At 38.0% G+C, this 14,209-nt stretch overlaps 1 protein-coding gene and 1 long non-coding RNA gene across 3 annotated transcripts in view; one reads left to right on the top strand and one right to left on the bottom strand.

The window, feature by feature from the left end:
* Positions 1 to 2,182, top strand: part of LOC123365254 — a 31,293-nt gene extending 29,111 nt beyond the window's left edge. The window contains exon 3 of the long non-coding RNA XR_006577497.1: positions 2,120 to 2,182. This is a non-coding gene — a long non-coding RNA (uncharacterized LOC123365254). The remainder of the gene's footprint in view (positions 1 to 2,119) is intronic.
* Positions 1 to 14,209, bottom strand: part of CDH9 (cadherin 9) — a 107,360-nt gene that overhangs the window by 38,824 nt on the left and 54,327 nt on the right. Inside the window, exon 3 of one of the 2 annotated variants that reach the window (XM_045007966.1) lies at positions 6,741 to 7,035. In XM_045007966.1, the coding sequence (XP_044863901.1) occupies positions 6,741 to 7,035 (295 nt within the window). Of the gene's footprint in view, positions 1 to 6,740; positions 7,170 to 14,209 lie in introns of both variants that reach the window. The other variant, XM_045007967.1, reaches the window with a different exon arrangement.

Raw genomic sequence — 14,209 nt, 5'->3', positions numbered from 1 at the left:
TCTCATGTCATAAGAACAGTATAGAAAAACTAAAGACAATAAAATTTCTGCCAACAAAGCAGATACAAGGATGAAATTGCAGACACTAATTATTTAGGATCAAATTCATTCCTGATGTGACTATATAAATATCAGTGGAGTTGGGATGAATTTGACGCATGGTCTCAGAAAGAGAAAACTCAAGGGAGAACATGATTATAGAGTGTAAACAATATAAATGAAGGAATAGAATTTATTCAGAGCTGTAAGAGATGGGAACATTAGCTGTGCAAAAAAGTGGTTCTTGGGCTAAATCCTGGGATGTTTTGGGTAGAGATTGCATTTTTACGGATTGTGGGCCTTTCCAAATAATAATAATAAATAATAATAATAATATAAAAAAATATTTTGTGTTGACCCCAAAACTGGGGGGGGGGAATGCATTTCAGGTTGAATGAAATGTTGTGTTTGACCCAAACCAAAATGTTCAATTTTTATTTTGAAGATAGATTTGCAGTAAATTTTGGAATGAAAAGTCACTTTGAGTCAGAAAATCAAATGTTTCATTTTGAAAATGTCAAAACAAAACATTTAGATTTTTGGGGGGAAGGACATTTTTTAATTGTAAAATTCAGCAAAAGTGACTCAGGTGAATCAAATCTGGTTTTTTGGGGGAAAATGTTTTGGGCAAAAAGTTTTACTCAGATTTAGTACTGAGCGCTTGAATTTCTTACAGATTTTATAAGGAGTTTCAGATGCCCAGCACCTCTGTGTCTGCCCTGTTAAGTGTGAAAGATACAGGCCACTTGAATAAACTGCCAAAAGAAATGGCGGAAGCACTCTTACTGCAGATACTCAGGAATAGGATAGATAAAACATTATTGGGAATAATATAGCAAGTACTCCTTCAAATAAGCTGGGGGGGGTCAGACCAGATGATCCAAGTGAGCCCTTTTTTACCTTTCTGTCTCTGATTCTGTGAAGACAGTGCACCATACTATAGACAAGGGGGAAATTTCATTGTCTTATGGAACGCATGCTGAATCACCATCACTAACAGACCATAGAAGCATACTCGTGCAATAATTATTTTGCTGTGTTCCTACAGTCTATTTACTAAATTTACTCCTATATTGGTTTTGTCTCTGCACGCTTCATTGTGGAAAACTATTATATTAAATAAAATTAAACAGTGTGCTAAACTAAAACTGTTTTTAAAATGAAAACAGGCTAATCTAGCAACAGAAAACCCAGCAATGTACAGACTTTCAGATTTTCCCCTTACTTTCAAAGCCATTTTAATGTCTGCATTAGGAAAAAGAGCAAGATGGACTATGGGGAGAGATTTTCCTTTCCGATGCTTACTACTGTTAGGTCAGCACGGTTTTGTTGCAGCAGACCTGCTGCCAGATTCTGACACCATCACTAAAACCACATAACACCTTACTTTCTGAGTAGCAATCAGTGAGACTGCTATTGGGAAAAAAACATTCTACTCAACTTAAGTGAGGATGTCAGAATCTTGGCTCTTTGTTTCTATACTGTGATTAGTCTATTTGATGTGTCCTTTATCATCACTGAACATTGTGTTCAAAGCATCTTTGTCTATGCTGTGTTGTGTGTGATGCTTCATTATGTTAATTTATATTGTATTCAAATAAGCTGTAGCATATTGTTTTGCACTGCACTAAAAAACAGATCTTATTTGCACACTTTGGAAATACTCTAATTGAAAGGGAAGTCTGGTGGAAGGAGATTGCCTTTGTATTCTGCTTACAAAACAGACACATTTGATATGCTTCATTTTAACATGCCGTTAGACAATAGGCCTGACATTTTCAAACTTGGATATCTAAAGTTAGCCACTGAAATTCATACTCAGGCACCCAAAATAAGTGGCATTATTTTTCAAAATGGTTGAGCAACTTTAGTTTCCATTTGACTCCAGTGGAAGTTTTGCCTAAGTAAAGACTGCAAGATTTGCCCCAGGCTTTGAAGGAGGGAGAATAAAATGTGAACTATAATTAATGAATATATACACGTATGTGTGTGTGTATACCTAATATAAATGTGTTTTTATCTTTTTTTGGAATTAGTTTTTGTATTCAAATATATTTAAAATTGGACTAATCAATTCCAGTTTGTGCCAGAAACCTACTACCAACTGCTGCTGAACCAAAATGCAGGAAGCCCCATGCAGAAAGGAATGTTCCCAAAGTAAACTCTGAAGCAGGTTAGAATTTAGTTTCATAAAGTGTTTTTCTGTCCTCTAGGGCTAAATTATGAATTTATGTGGTGTGGAGTACTAGGAAAGGGGAGGACTCTGTGCTCCAGTGCAGCAGAGAGGGAGACATTTTGTTATTGGTGTAATATTTCCAAGTGCCCCTAGACAGCATGGTGTCTCTCTATTCTGTTGTATTTCTTGAATGGTCCTGTTGTTGCTGTTGGATGGGGTATGACTCACATATGCCTGTCTCAGACATGAGTAATTAGCACTGCAGGCAGCGGTAACTGATCCCAACGATTGCAGTCTCCTGCATCTGCAGCGCAGTAATGGCTGTTCCCTGCATGGTTACATTGCATTGGGGGTAGATAAATTGCTCCTTACACTCTTACCCCTCTGGCATATATCTTCCCATGAACAAGATTTACTGGAGCCATTATTTGAAACATCTTGTGAAACAATGGGTTAGCTAATTGAAGTGCAGTTATTATATAAGGAAAACCATATTTGTTATGGTGCTGATAACAGGTCACAGTCTTGGACCTTAAAACGTGTGTATAGTGCAAGAGAAAATATTGGCCAGAACAACGAATCTGTCCCTTACTATTTTTAGAGTACCTATGGGATTTTTACCTGTGTATCAATTAGAAAGGGAGAGAAGGAACCTTGATTTAACATCTTATCCAAAGGACGGCATTGCTAACAGTGCAGAATGTGTCCCCTAGTATTTCCCTGCAGTGTCATCATTAGGTGTGAGTGAAAAGTGCTGATGTGTGGACTTCAAGCCAGTCATATTTTTGTCCAAAAGTTAGAATTCTATATTTGAACAAATACTCAAGTAAAAGGGAGGAAAATGGATACATCAAACAATTTCTGAGTATAAGTGTGATAAAAGCACTTTTAACATGAATGTAAAGATCTGAGCTAGTCAGCTGCAGAAACACTTTCTCTTTTATATGCAGAAATAATTGGAAATAAAATGGACCCAATAAGATATCCACACAAATGGTATTGCAATATATTATATGGGGGAGATAAAGAGAGAAACCACACATTTGTCATCAATCATGGTCGGAAATTTGTACACTTGCTAGGATTGAATCTATCTTAGTATGTGAGGACCTCACAGTCTGCAATGTATTAATCCTCACAACACTGCTGTGAGTTAGGGAAGTTCTATCAGAAGCTGAGGCACAGAGAGGGTAAGTGACTTGCCCAAGGTCATCTGTAGTGAAGCAGGGACTTGAACTGTAGTCTCCCAAGTTCTAAGCTAGTTCCCTGACCTTTTGAACAGATTACAAATGCCATTTAAACACATTGGAAAGGAGGTTACAAAGTTATATTTTTCTCACATCCTTCTGGTTCCATGGGGACCAGTTAATAGGGGAAAGTTTTCATCATGGCACAAGGTGATATAACTAAGTGCCTCTCACTAGTATCAGCTGGGATGTGCTGATGAGCACCTAACTCCCTTGGCTCTTCTTTGAAATCTACCCTGCTTTATGGGAATGACACCTGGTTATTAGTTATCATACTTCAACTCCTGTGACCCCTCACCTGCTAAGCTGTTAGCGTCCCCTCCTACAGGTGGCTTAGAGATTCTGAGTTTCAGGTCTGAATGACTTGGATTAGTTAGAACCAGTGATTTGAATCTCAGGAGTGTTGGCTTGGCCCTTTATCTCTCTGAGGGCTATAGAATGGGCACTGAGTGCACTGTGCACTGTGTTCTTTCAAATAAGACATTATAAAAACTAAGGTCCTGTACTTGTGTGCACATTAAAGTTCCCATATTATTTTGGGGAGATGAGGGCTTACTCCAATATTACTAGCCAAGTTCCATCCCACCTCCTCTGCTGTACTAGTTTTCCATATGGTTGCTGTCTTTCTACATCAGAGATGCTTACAGTCCAATGGTGGGTGAAATGATTCATGTTTATGTAAAATTAGTAAAGTTCTACAAGAAGAAAGGTGCCACAGAAATGAAATATATTATTTTAATACTATATATGTGTTATATGTTGGTATGCCTTTTCTGTCTGTGAGCTATTAATTGGCTTAAATTTATGTAACTTGATTTAACTAGATAGGAACATAGGACTGGGAGGGACTTCTGGGGTCCTCAAGATCATTCTCCTGCCATCTCAGACAACCACATCATATAATCCCATTCATAAACTTATTAAGCTCCATCTTAAAACAAGTTATGCTGTTTGCCCCCACTACAGCTACCGGGAGGCTGTTCCAGAATCTCACTCCTCTGATGGTTAGAACCTTCTAATTTCCAGCCTAAATGTATTCATGGACAGTTTATACTCATTTGTTCTTATGCTATTTTAGTCCTTTAGCTTAAATAGTTCCTTTCCCTCCATGGTGCTTACCCCCATGACGTTTTTTATGGAAAGCAAACATCATCCCTTTCAGCCTTGTTTTTGCTAAGTTAAACAACCCAAGTTCTTTCAAAAGATCCATGACTTTCACACCTAATATGCTATTCACTGAATGGTTTTCATGATCACCACATAGCCTGTTGACAGTATTTTGAATTATTAAATTCCATACTGTCACAGCCTGTCTAAATCTCACAAGTGTACTCCAGTCTCCTGGAAAGCATATCCCATCTAAGGAAGTTTACCCATTCAACCCACACAGGTCCTTTCTCAATCTGCCATCTGCTTTCTGAGCAAGAGGAATAGAGAAAACTGTTCTAAGTTGTGCCTTGCCTAGGGTGTTTCTGTTCAGTGTCTTCAGAATCTGGCCTCTGTCTGTACATCCCTTCAATCAGCTCTTGCCTCAAGATGCCGTACAGTAGTGGGGCTCTAAGGGCCAGGGTCTGCTTAAACCCGTCATACACGTATGTCATTCGGACACAAGTCAAGTGGTCAGGCATTCTGCATAATAAACTGTTTGTTTTCAGCTGATTTTACTTCTATCTACAAACAACTAATTAAGCAACCTACTACCCTTACTGCCAAACTCCCCTGTGCTCGTTCTGTCAGAGCCATTCTCTGAGCTCTAGCTACTGTAGCCATATAGATTTATATTACCATCACCACCATAGTCTCTGGACATTTCATAGGCAGCAGCCTCCACTGCCAAGAAACTGGATCCAATTCTGTTCTCTAACATTCCCTACTGACTCTAATGGGGCTGTACTGATGTACATGAGATCAGAACTGGGCACTTTGTTTTTGATGCCGAACTATTCCAGTGCAGCTCTTTCTTTAGAAATAAATTGGAAATGAAAAACTATAGATACATTCTCAAAACCTTTTTCTTTACAGACTTTTATCAAAATAAACTTCACCTCATAATTTTAAATAATTCTGTTTAATCCCTATTTTCCATATCTCTTTAAGAGAACCATTATTTGTGTTCTTTATAGCTCATAAACTAATGCAGGAATTTGCCTTTCATGTCAACAAAATGAAGTTTGGTGTAATGTTTTCATACTTGTGCTACTGCTGCCAAGGACAATGATGAGTTTCTTGAAGTTATTTTGAGAACATATGTATCTGTCAGAAATGCATATTGGTACTTTATTGTCACTCTCACCGATGCCATTTTGCAGAGCTGATACAGCAGATCATAACATTAAATCACAGTGATTAAGCAACAGACAAATCCACAACAACCAGTTGCCCCACTTCGCATGTGTGTTTTATATCCACCCATCTCTGTTGGAGAGACCATCTCTATTTGAGAAACAATTAGACTCTTAGGTAATTATGACAGCTTCTGATGACTACTTATAGTGGCATGCTGGTCGATAATAGCTAAAGCATTACATTACATAAACAAAGAACAGAGAATTATTTTCCTTTGAGAACATATTCCTCACCCTACTACTTATAAGCACTTCATGTTTTGCTTTTCAATGCTGCCATTGTGAATAGCTGTAAAACATTTATTGCATTTAGAAAAATCTCCTTAGACTGAAATGGTCATTCTTTCCTTTCTCCCTCCCCCCTCCCGTATGTAGTGGGGCTCTCGACAGAGACAGCCAGATAGAATGTTTTTGTGGGGGTGGGAATGAGCAAAATGAGGTTGAGATATTAATAAGAACATATTTTGATACATAAATGATTTCTTTACTTATATATTTACAGATTGTTGTGTGTAAAGATGCAGAAATGTCCAATTGATTGGAATGCTAATATTCCTATACAAACACTAGTTGGACATGTTACAGAAGTGGTATTTTGAAGTGTTGCAAAAGTAGCTGGTAGTAACTGATAAGACCATTGTGTATACATTCCCATTTGGCTGTGACGAGTTTAAAACAGCCATACAGAAGCCCGTGGTGTGGAAAAAGGCATAACAAGTGGATGAAAATGAAACAAATAAGCAAAACCAGGTTTCTGATCAGTAGTGATATGTTCCTGGCCACAGGAGTTATTGAATGAATAGTCACAGAAGCTTGTACTATTATTTAAATACACCAAATAATAATCTCTCAGTTCTCCTCAGGAGGAGTGACTTTTGTTCTTGAATCCCCAAAAGCCCTTTTATAGTTTATATAAGGATAAGTTATACCTACCAACTCCAGACATTTCAGGAACACTGGCAGTGTACATGTCCTTTGTAAATTTTGGTTCATTGTCATTGATATCATGGATTTTAATGATAAATTCGGATTCCGGCTCCACTTGTCTTCCAGTCTTTCTGTCTACAGCCTTGGCACGTAGCACATACAGGGACTTTTCTTCTCGGTCTAATCTCTTTGCAGCATGAATATCTCCTGTATTTTCATCTATAACGAACAGACTGCCAGCCCCATCTCCTGTTAATATGTATTTTAAATTTCCATCTCCTTTATCTTGGTCAGTGTGTAGCTTCAGGGAGGTAGAAAAGAAGAATTCTATAAATATATGTATTGTTATTACAGACCAAATCATTCAGCATATATGAATAAGTCTGTACAAATCTTGACTGTAATTGGGGTCAGCAGTGGTTATCTTCTGTCTCACTGTTGGAAAAATTACAAATTTGAGACTCAGTCACACATAAAATATCTCTAAACAAATTCATAAGGACACAAGGGGATGTAGAAGATAATACAGTAACATTTATAATAACCCAATGATAATAAAAATGATGTGTCTTTCAACAGTCTGTCCAGAAACCCAGAGAAGTCTCCTTATTGAAGATAAGAGACATCTAAAAATCTCAAGTCCTTTTTGTAAGATTAAATAAGTATTTATGTGTAGAATAGAACCAATTGCTTTATACCAGTGATGAACAGATCAGCTTTAAGGATTAGAGCTTTCTGAAATTCCCAAAAGCACATGTAAAAGTTCTAAGTGAAGAACCTTACAGTTCTATTCCAATTTTTTCTTGAGGTTCATCTATCTCAGTTAATGATTTACTCCCTTCCCACGCCCCCTGGTCCCCTCTGTATACAAGAAACAATTTTCAAGAACACTAGGGGGTAAACTTTCAGAGCATTGCATGGAGTTTAGCAGCTCTCTTCCTGTTAAAATTAAAGGGATGCCACATGGCTAAATTTTTTTATTTTTCTTGTTCTCATCCTCATAATACATGGAAATACATTTCCTTTTTAAGGACATCTGTGATGTGTAATCAGCACAGTTTTCATCATCAAGAAATCCCATCCTATTGGCGTCTGACCAGGATTTGATAACTTGATGTGCCACGATATTATTTTGGTTAGACAAAGCCACATTAAAAGAAAGATTCCTTCTGTCCATTTTTAAACAGGCACTCATCAACCTAAAAAAAACACTATATGTTATAAGTAGGTGTTCTTCAAGTAGGTGTTCTTCAAGATCTAGTTCCAGAAAATTTCCTCAATACCATTTATTTTTCTGCTGATATGTTCATGCTACCACTCTTGCTCTAACAGTTTCTGTCTCTGCATCTTGTGCTGTTACATCTTCTTAATACTCTGACTGGCTGGGTTCTTGCCAAAATGAGGAATAAAATGCTAAAAGATGGAGTTACTGATATAAAGGGTCACTGTACTGAATTCTGCATTAAGTACCTATTTTTTCCCCTCTTCCAAGGGCCCAAACCTGTTCATGTTACTCATACTATCCATGTGGCCTTGTTTACTGTAGGGCAACTGGATGAAATAGTTATGGTGTGAGGACAATGCTAATGCCACCTGTATCTGACCTATACTATACTTCAAACCATTGGTTGCACTACTGTAGTTAATGGCTACTAACATTCCTAAGGTTTACATGGGATAGAGTGAAATCTTCACCCAACTAAAATCAATGGAAGTTTTACCATTGACATCCAGGGGGCCAGGATTACACCCATAGTGCCTGATCCTGCAATTACATCAAGGGAAGTATGATTCGGTCTGTATAATGGAATATCTTACATGAGCAAATGAAGCAGGATATGAGCTATAGTATAAATGTAGCATTGGCTCAATGGTGAAACCTATATATATACACAACATACAGTATCTCAAAATACTGATGTGGTATTTGGATTTGTTCCTTTGTACACACACACGCACACACAAGGTCCAAATGCTGTTTTGGTATTTTGGTATCCACAGCATGTGGAGTATAAAGAAATGCCATGCATAAAGATAATTAAAAAAAATTGGTCATGATGAATTTCATTTCAAGAATGAAATGGATTTATCTGAATGCCTAGGTTAAAGTAAAGCAGGTTAGTGTTAAATAAATCAGAAACATTGATAATGAACAGGTCATCAAGTGCTATTTCCATGGGCACTGTCATCTTATTTTATCCGTAATGTTGACCGCAGCTACATATGTGGAACTTGCACACTCAGTTTTCATGCATTAATAAATTAACATACTTGGTATATTTTGGATATAATTTCTGTCATTGTCCCTTGTTTCTTCTTCTCTTTCTTGTATCTGTGCACTGTTCAAAGTATATAACGGCTGACTTAAATCCATGTAACTTGTTTAGTGATGTTTTTCCTGGTAGGTGTTTAATTGGATTTGTTTGGAATTCCCAGGCTATAGAACATGTGTACATTAGTTCAGAGCTAATAGGACTACTTATCTATCTATCTGGGGCCTGATCTTGCATCTGACTCTATACAATACACATGTTGGGCCTGATTCTAAAAGCGTTCTGTATGTGGAGCTCCCCAGGGGTGAAAGTAAGTTAAAGGACTTACTGGTACACCGGAGTCCTGAGCAGGGACATGGCCTCAACTGGAAGAGACGGGACCTTTCAGGATTTAAAGGTCTTGGGGCTCCCGCTGTGGCTGGGAGCCCCAGGGCCTTTAAATCACCCCAGAGCTCCCAGCTGCAGAGGCAGCTGGGAGCCCCATGTGTCAGGGGCAAATTAAAGGGCCCGGGGCTCCAGCTGCCACAGAGCTCTGGGTCCTTTAAATCACTGCAGGAGCCCAGGACGGCAGGGGTCAGGCGGAGATTTAAAGGGCCCAGTGCTCCTGCCACTGCGGGGAGCCCCGGGCCCTTTAAATCCCCGCTTGAACCCGGCTGCAGGAGCCCCGGGGCTCTGGCAGCAATTTAAAGGGCCAGAGGCTCCAGCTGCTGCGGGGAGTGCTGGGCCCTTTAAATCCCTGCCGGAACCTGCCTGATGGGTCTCCAGCAGCCTGGCTTGGGTGGCACTTTAAAGGGCCCAGGGCTCCAGCTGCTGCAGAGAGCCCCGGGCCCTTTAAATCACCACCGTAGCCCAGTGGCAGCAGGGCTCCGGTGGTGATTTAAAGGGCCCGGAGCTCTCTGCAGTTGCAGGAGCACTGAGCCCTTTAAATCCCCACCCGGGCCTGGCTGCAGAAGGCCCGGGGCTCTGACAGTGATTTAAAGGACCAGAGGGTCTGGCTGCTGGTCAGTGGGGCTCGGGCAGTGCTTTAAAGGGACCAGAGCTCCCCGCAGGGGCCAGAACTCCAGGCCCTTTAAATCCCCACGCGAGCCCAGCTGCCGGAGCTCCAGCAGTGATTTAACAGGCCCAGGGCTCCCCGCAGTGGCTGCAGCCCTGGGACCTTTAAATCACCGCCGGAGAAGCCAGTCCAGTCCAGCACGGCATACCAGCTCTTGCCAGTATGTTGGACCAGACCAGCTTAATTTCACCTCTGGAGCTCCCACTGACTTTAAAAGGAGTTCTACCTGTGGAAGGCTTTCAAGTCAGGGACGAAATCCTGGCCCTATTAAAGTCAATGCAAGTTTTGCTGCTGAATTCAGTGGAGACAGTATTTCACCCTAGGCTTTCATTAAGCTTATGTGCTTTGTGCTTTTCAAAATATTATTTTTTACTGTTATTTTTTTAGTTAAGGACAATTATTTTAATTACATCACTGATGAATCCTCAAGATCCTTAGGACCAAATTCAACCCTGATATAAGTGAATGCAATCCCACTGAAGTCAATAAAGTCACTGAAGTCATTTCAATCTTCTGTGCTGCCCGGCTGCATCTGGCAATTATATCACCACGTCAATGCAAGCTTTAATTCTTATTCAAAGATCTAAATAGTAAGATTTTCTACACATTATATGCTCTTCATTTGAAGAGTCCTTTCAGTGTGGCTTAAGCATTTTTTATCTTTGTATGTTTTGCCAAATAACTCTGGTTTCAGTCACTTTTAAAATCATTCATATTAAAAAGAAGTTTGTACTGTATCTTGCCTTGTAAATGTTTTAAGTTAAGCTAATAACAATAAAAACTCAAATTTACAAAATGCTTTTCATTACAGTCCTTTTCAAACAGGAAGTGATATACAATCTTGATACTGAAAGATTGCTTCACCCACCTCCTGCACTGAATATCTGCAGCTGTTAAATTAGTGGACAATGACACCGTATAACAGCATATGAACTAGAGAATGCCCATTTTCATCTTCATATCTTCTATGTTGTTTTCTGCCCTGAGAATCCATTCCTTTTGCCGGGGCACCATCCAACTCCCTCTAAAGTCAATGGAAAGTCAGAGTTGGATTTGGCCCACTGTTCTCCATGTGACTTTCCTCTCCTCATTCAGATCCCTTCTTGACATACATTTCTTTCATGACTCCTTTCTTTGATGATCCACCATTAGTAAATTATTTTTTAATTAAAAACAGAAAACAGAATAGAAGGGACAGTACATAGAGCCCACTTGATGTTTTGACCATCAGTCTTCGTAGAAGGTATATTGCACTGCTTTGCCTGTATCTAATTGAGACTGTAAGGCCCCTGGAGAAGGGATTGTCTTCCTGTATGTTTGCATAAAGCTCAACACATTGTTCACACTCAATAAATGCCAATTTGCCAAATTGAAACTGATGGACACCTGCATGGATTCTGATCCACTAGTCCACCTATTTAGCGTCTTGGTAGACCTTGTGGTGTGGAGGTTGGGAGCTGGTGGTTCCTGTGCTTCCAGGGTCCTTATCTTCTTGGCTACCTGCCTGGCAGGATACTGAGAAGCTGAAAAGCCTGGGAGCTCCAGTTACTAGGATCCTGAGGAGCCTGGAAACCCAGAGAGCATGTGTCATTTTGGAAACATCAAAATGTTTCCACCGTGGGAAGGTTTTGGTGTTCCTAAAATAAAATATTATGGACTCACAGGTCCACACAAAAAAAAGTTTTTAGAGATTTGTACCAATTTGGAAAAACAAATTTTCCAAAAACATGACTTTTTTTGTGGACCTGGAAGTCTCTTCCCCAGGCAGCTGTACAAATAAAACATCCCTGTGAGACTGCATGGGGGTATTTAAATAGAGAGAATGTAATTACCAAATTGCAGATTTTATTTATTTAATATTCCTCTTCTTATAAAAAGTATCATGGAGTTTTTAATGGCCCGGTGTGATCTGAATCTCTGCCTTACACCTTACATAAAATACAGCACATCCAGTAACACTGAACTCTGCAACAGTATCACCACATCAGGGAGCAACAAAGTATTTTTTAGGGGTTTCCAATTCCTCTCTTGAACCTTCCTTAGTAGATAAAATCTAAAGAGGGTCACAGCAGAAGGTAATATGCAGGCAAAATATTCGTTTCTCAATCTTCAGGTGCTATGTATAGATCATTATTGTGAGAATGCTCGCCTACTTATAGAGAAGGAAGAAATTTAGATAGTTTGTATATACTTTGTATAAAAATCCATGGGCTCTGGGATGATTACATTACACCTCAACTGAGAACATTTTTGAGGAATGCTCATCACTTCTTTACACTGTTCTTATGGAGCATAGGAACTTGATGCTAAAATTTAGAAACTCAGTGAAATATTTCTAGTAAACAGTAAGATAGTTTTATATTCCATACAAAGCCCCAAAAGCAAAATAGTTTTACCTGGTTGTACATATTATTTTTGTATGTTTCTTATAGCGCTAATTATGAGCTGTTACATTATTTTTATAGTAGTTCCATAGTTTTCCAACAACATATTTTTCCATTGGAAAATGCCATTTTCTTGAAAAATATATCTTTTGTGGGAATGTGTTAACTTCAACAATTTTGTTTCGAAAAAAATAATTTGAATAAGATGAAAATGTTCTATTTCAACCTTAGAATGGAATGTTTTGATTTTTCATTTCAAATAAGATTTTTTTTAAATCTTTTATTTAAATGTTGCATTTCAATACAATCAAAATGTTTCATTCTAATTTTGAATATTATAAAATATTGTTGAATAATCAATACTTTTTATTTTATATTATACTATCTGAAACCTGAATGAAACATTTTGATTTTACTGAAATAGAATGTTTTGACCTGAAACAAACAGACACACAATTTGAACAATATATTTTGCAGGATTTTTTGTTTGTTTGTTTGTTTTTGCTTGTTTTTGTTTTCATTATAATTGCAAATGAAAACAAATTTGGAAATGTCAGAATTTCTGACAGAATAGAAATTCCAGATTTCAACCAGCTCTTTTTATTTTATGATTCAGCTCTTGGAAATATCACTTGAAGTATTTACAACAAACTAAACTTTTCAATAGTCAAATACATTATTTAAGGAAAGATTAAATGAAATAAACTATTCCTTTGCACAAAGCCCATCTTAAAACAACAGCTGGAACATTGCAACTTTTTTTTTTCCTTTTTAAGCCTAGTTCAATGTTCATGAGAGTTTTGGCCATCCTGGAGGGTAAAGTCCTCTATCTGTTCTTTTATCACTTATAGAATTAACAGTGACTTTTAAAGTTTGCTCATGCTGCCTCTTCAATGTACTTTAACCTCTCCATAACAGTTAAGTATCCTTGACCTCTCATCTGAAACTGGTCACAAAGCTGTCAATCAGTTTCAATAGTGATTTTGGTTTTAGAGACCACCTGCCCACTAGGAATTGTGTGGAGACAATCTGCTCATTTCATGTTGACTACCAGGCAGTATTTGATGTCCAGACATTACTGATTGTGAGCTATGTTTGAACTGTCAGGCAGTGATAAAAGGTTCCATATCCCGTTGTCATTGCTCTGTCAATAACACTATTGGAAGTATAATATGCAACACTATCACAACATAGTGCATCCTTGTTTTCTAGCAAATGTACAAATCTTTCTACTTGTATTAAAAACTGCAGGAAAATTAATTTGCCTATGATATAATACATAGGAAACTTGTATGATAGTTTTAGACATTGCCATTGTGTTGTTTTTATTTAGCAGTTTTCTGGTTTCCTCACTGAAATAAAATACTTACTTTGTAAAATGGAGCAGTGGCACCATTATCATCTAAATGCATTATTTTTGTTAGAGTTGTTGCATATAGTATTGTACATCTTTATAGCCAAATGAATCTAGTTATAAATACAATTACACCAATGTCCTATAATTTAATTTTCACTAATCCACTATCACACTATTGCTTCTCTTCTAGAAAAGTATTTAGATATTTAAAATTTGAAATACTTCTACAACATTTCAAGATTCAGTTACACCAAAGGAAGCCCACAGTGGGTCACATACAAATATGATTTGAAATATATATGTGTTACAGACACAATATATTGTCAAGCTATTATTAAGACATAGCTCAGACAATGCACTTTAAGGATCCTGTTCTGTTTCTATTAATATTATTCTTACTCTTATAC

Source organism: Mauremys mutica, chromosome 2 (genome assembly GCF_020497125.1).
Source record: "Mauremys mutica isolate MM-2020 ecotype Southern chromosome 2, ASM2049712v1, whole genome shotgun sequence".
Classification (NCBI taxonomy): domain Eukaryota; kingdom Metazoa; phylum Chordata; order Testudines; family Geoemydidae; genus Mauremys; species Mauremys mutica.
The sequence above is the reverse complement of the archived record's forward strand: the minus strand, read 5'-3'. Positions and strand labels throughout refer to the sequence as shown.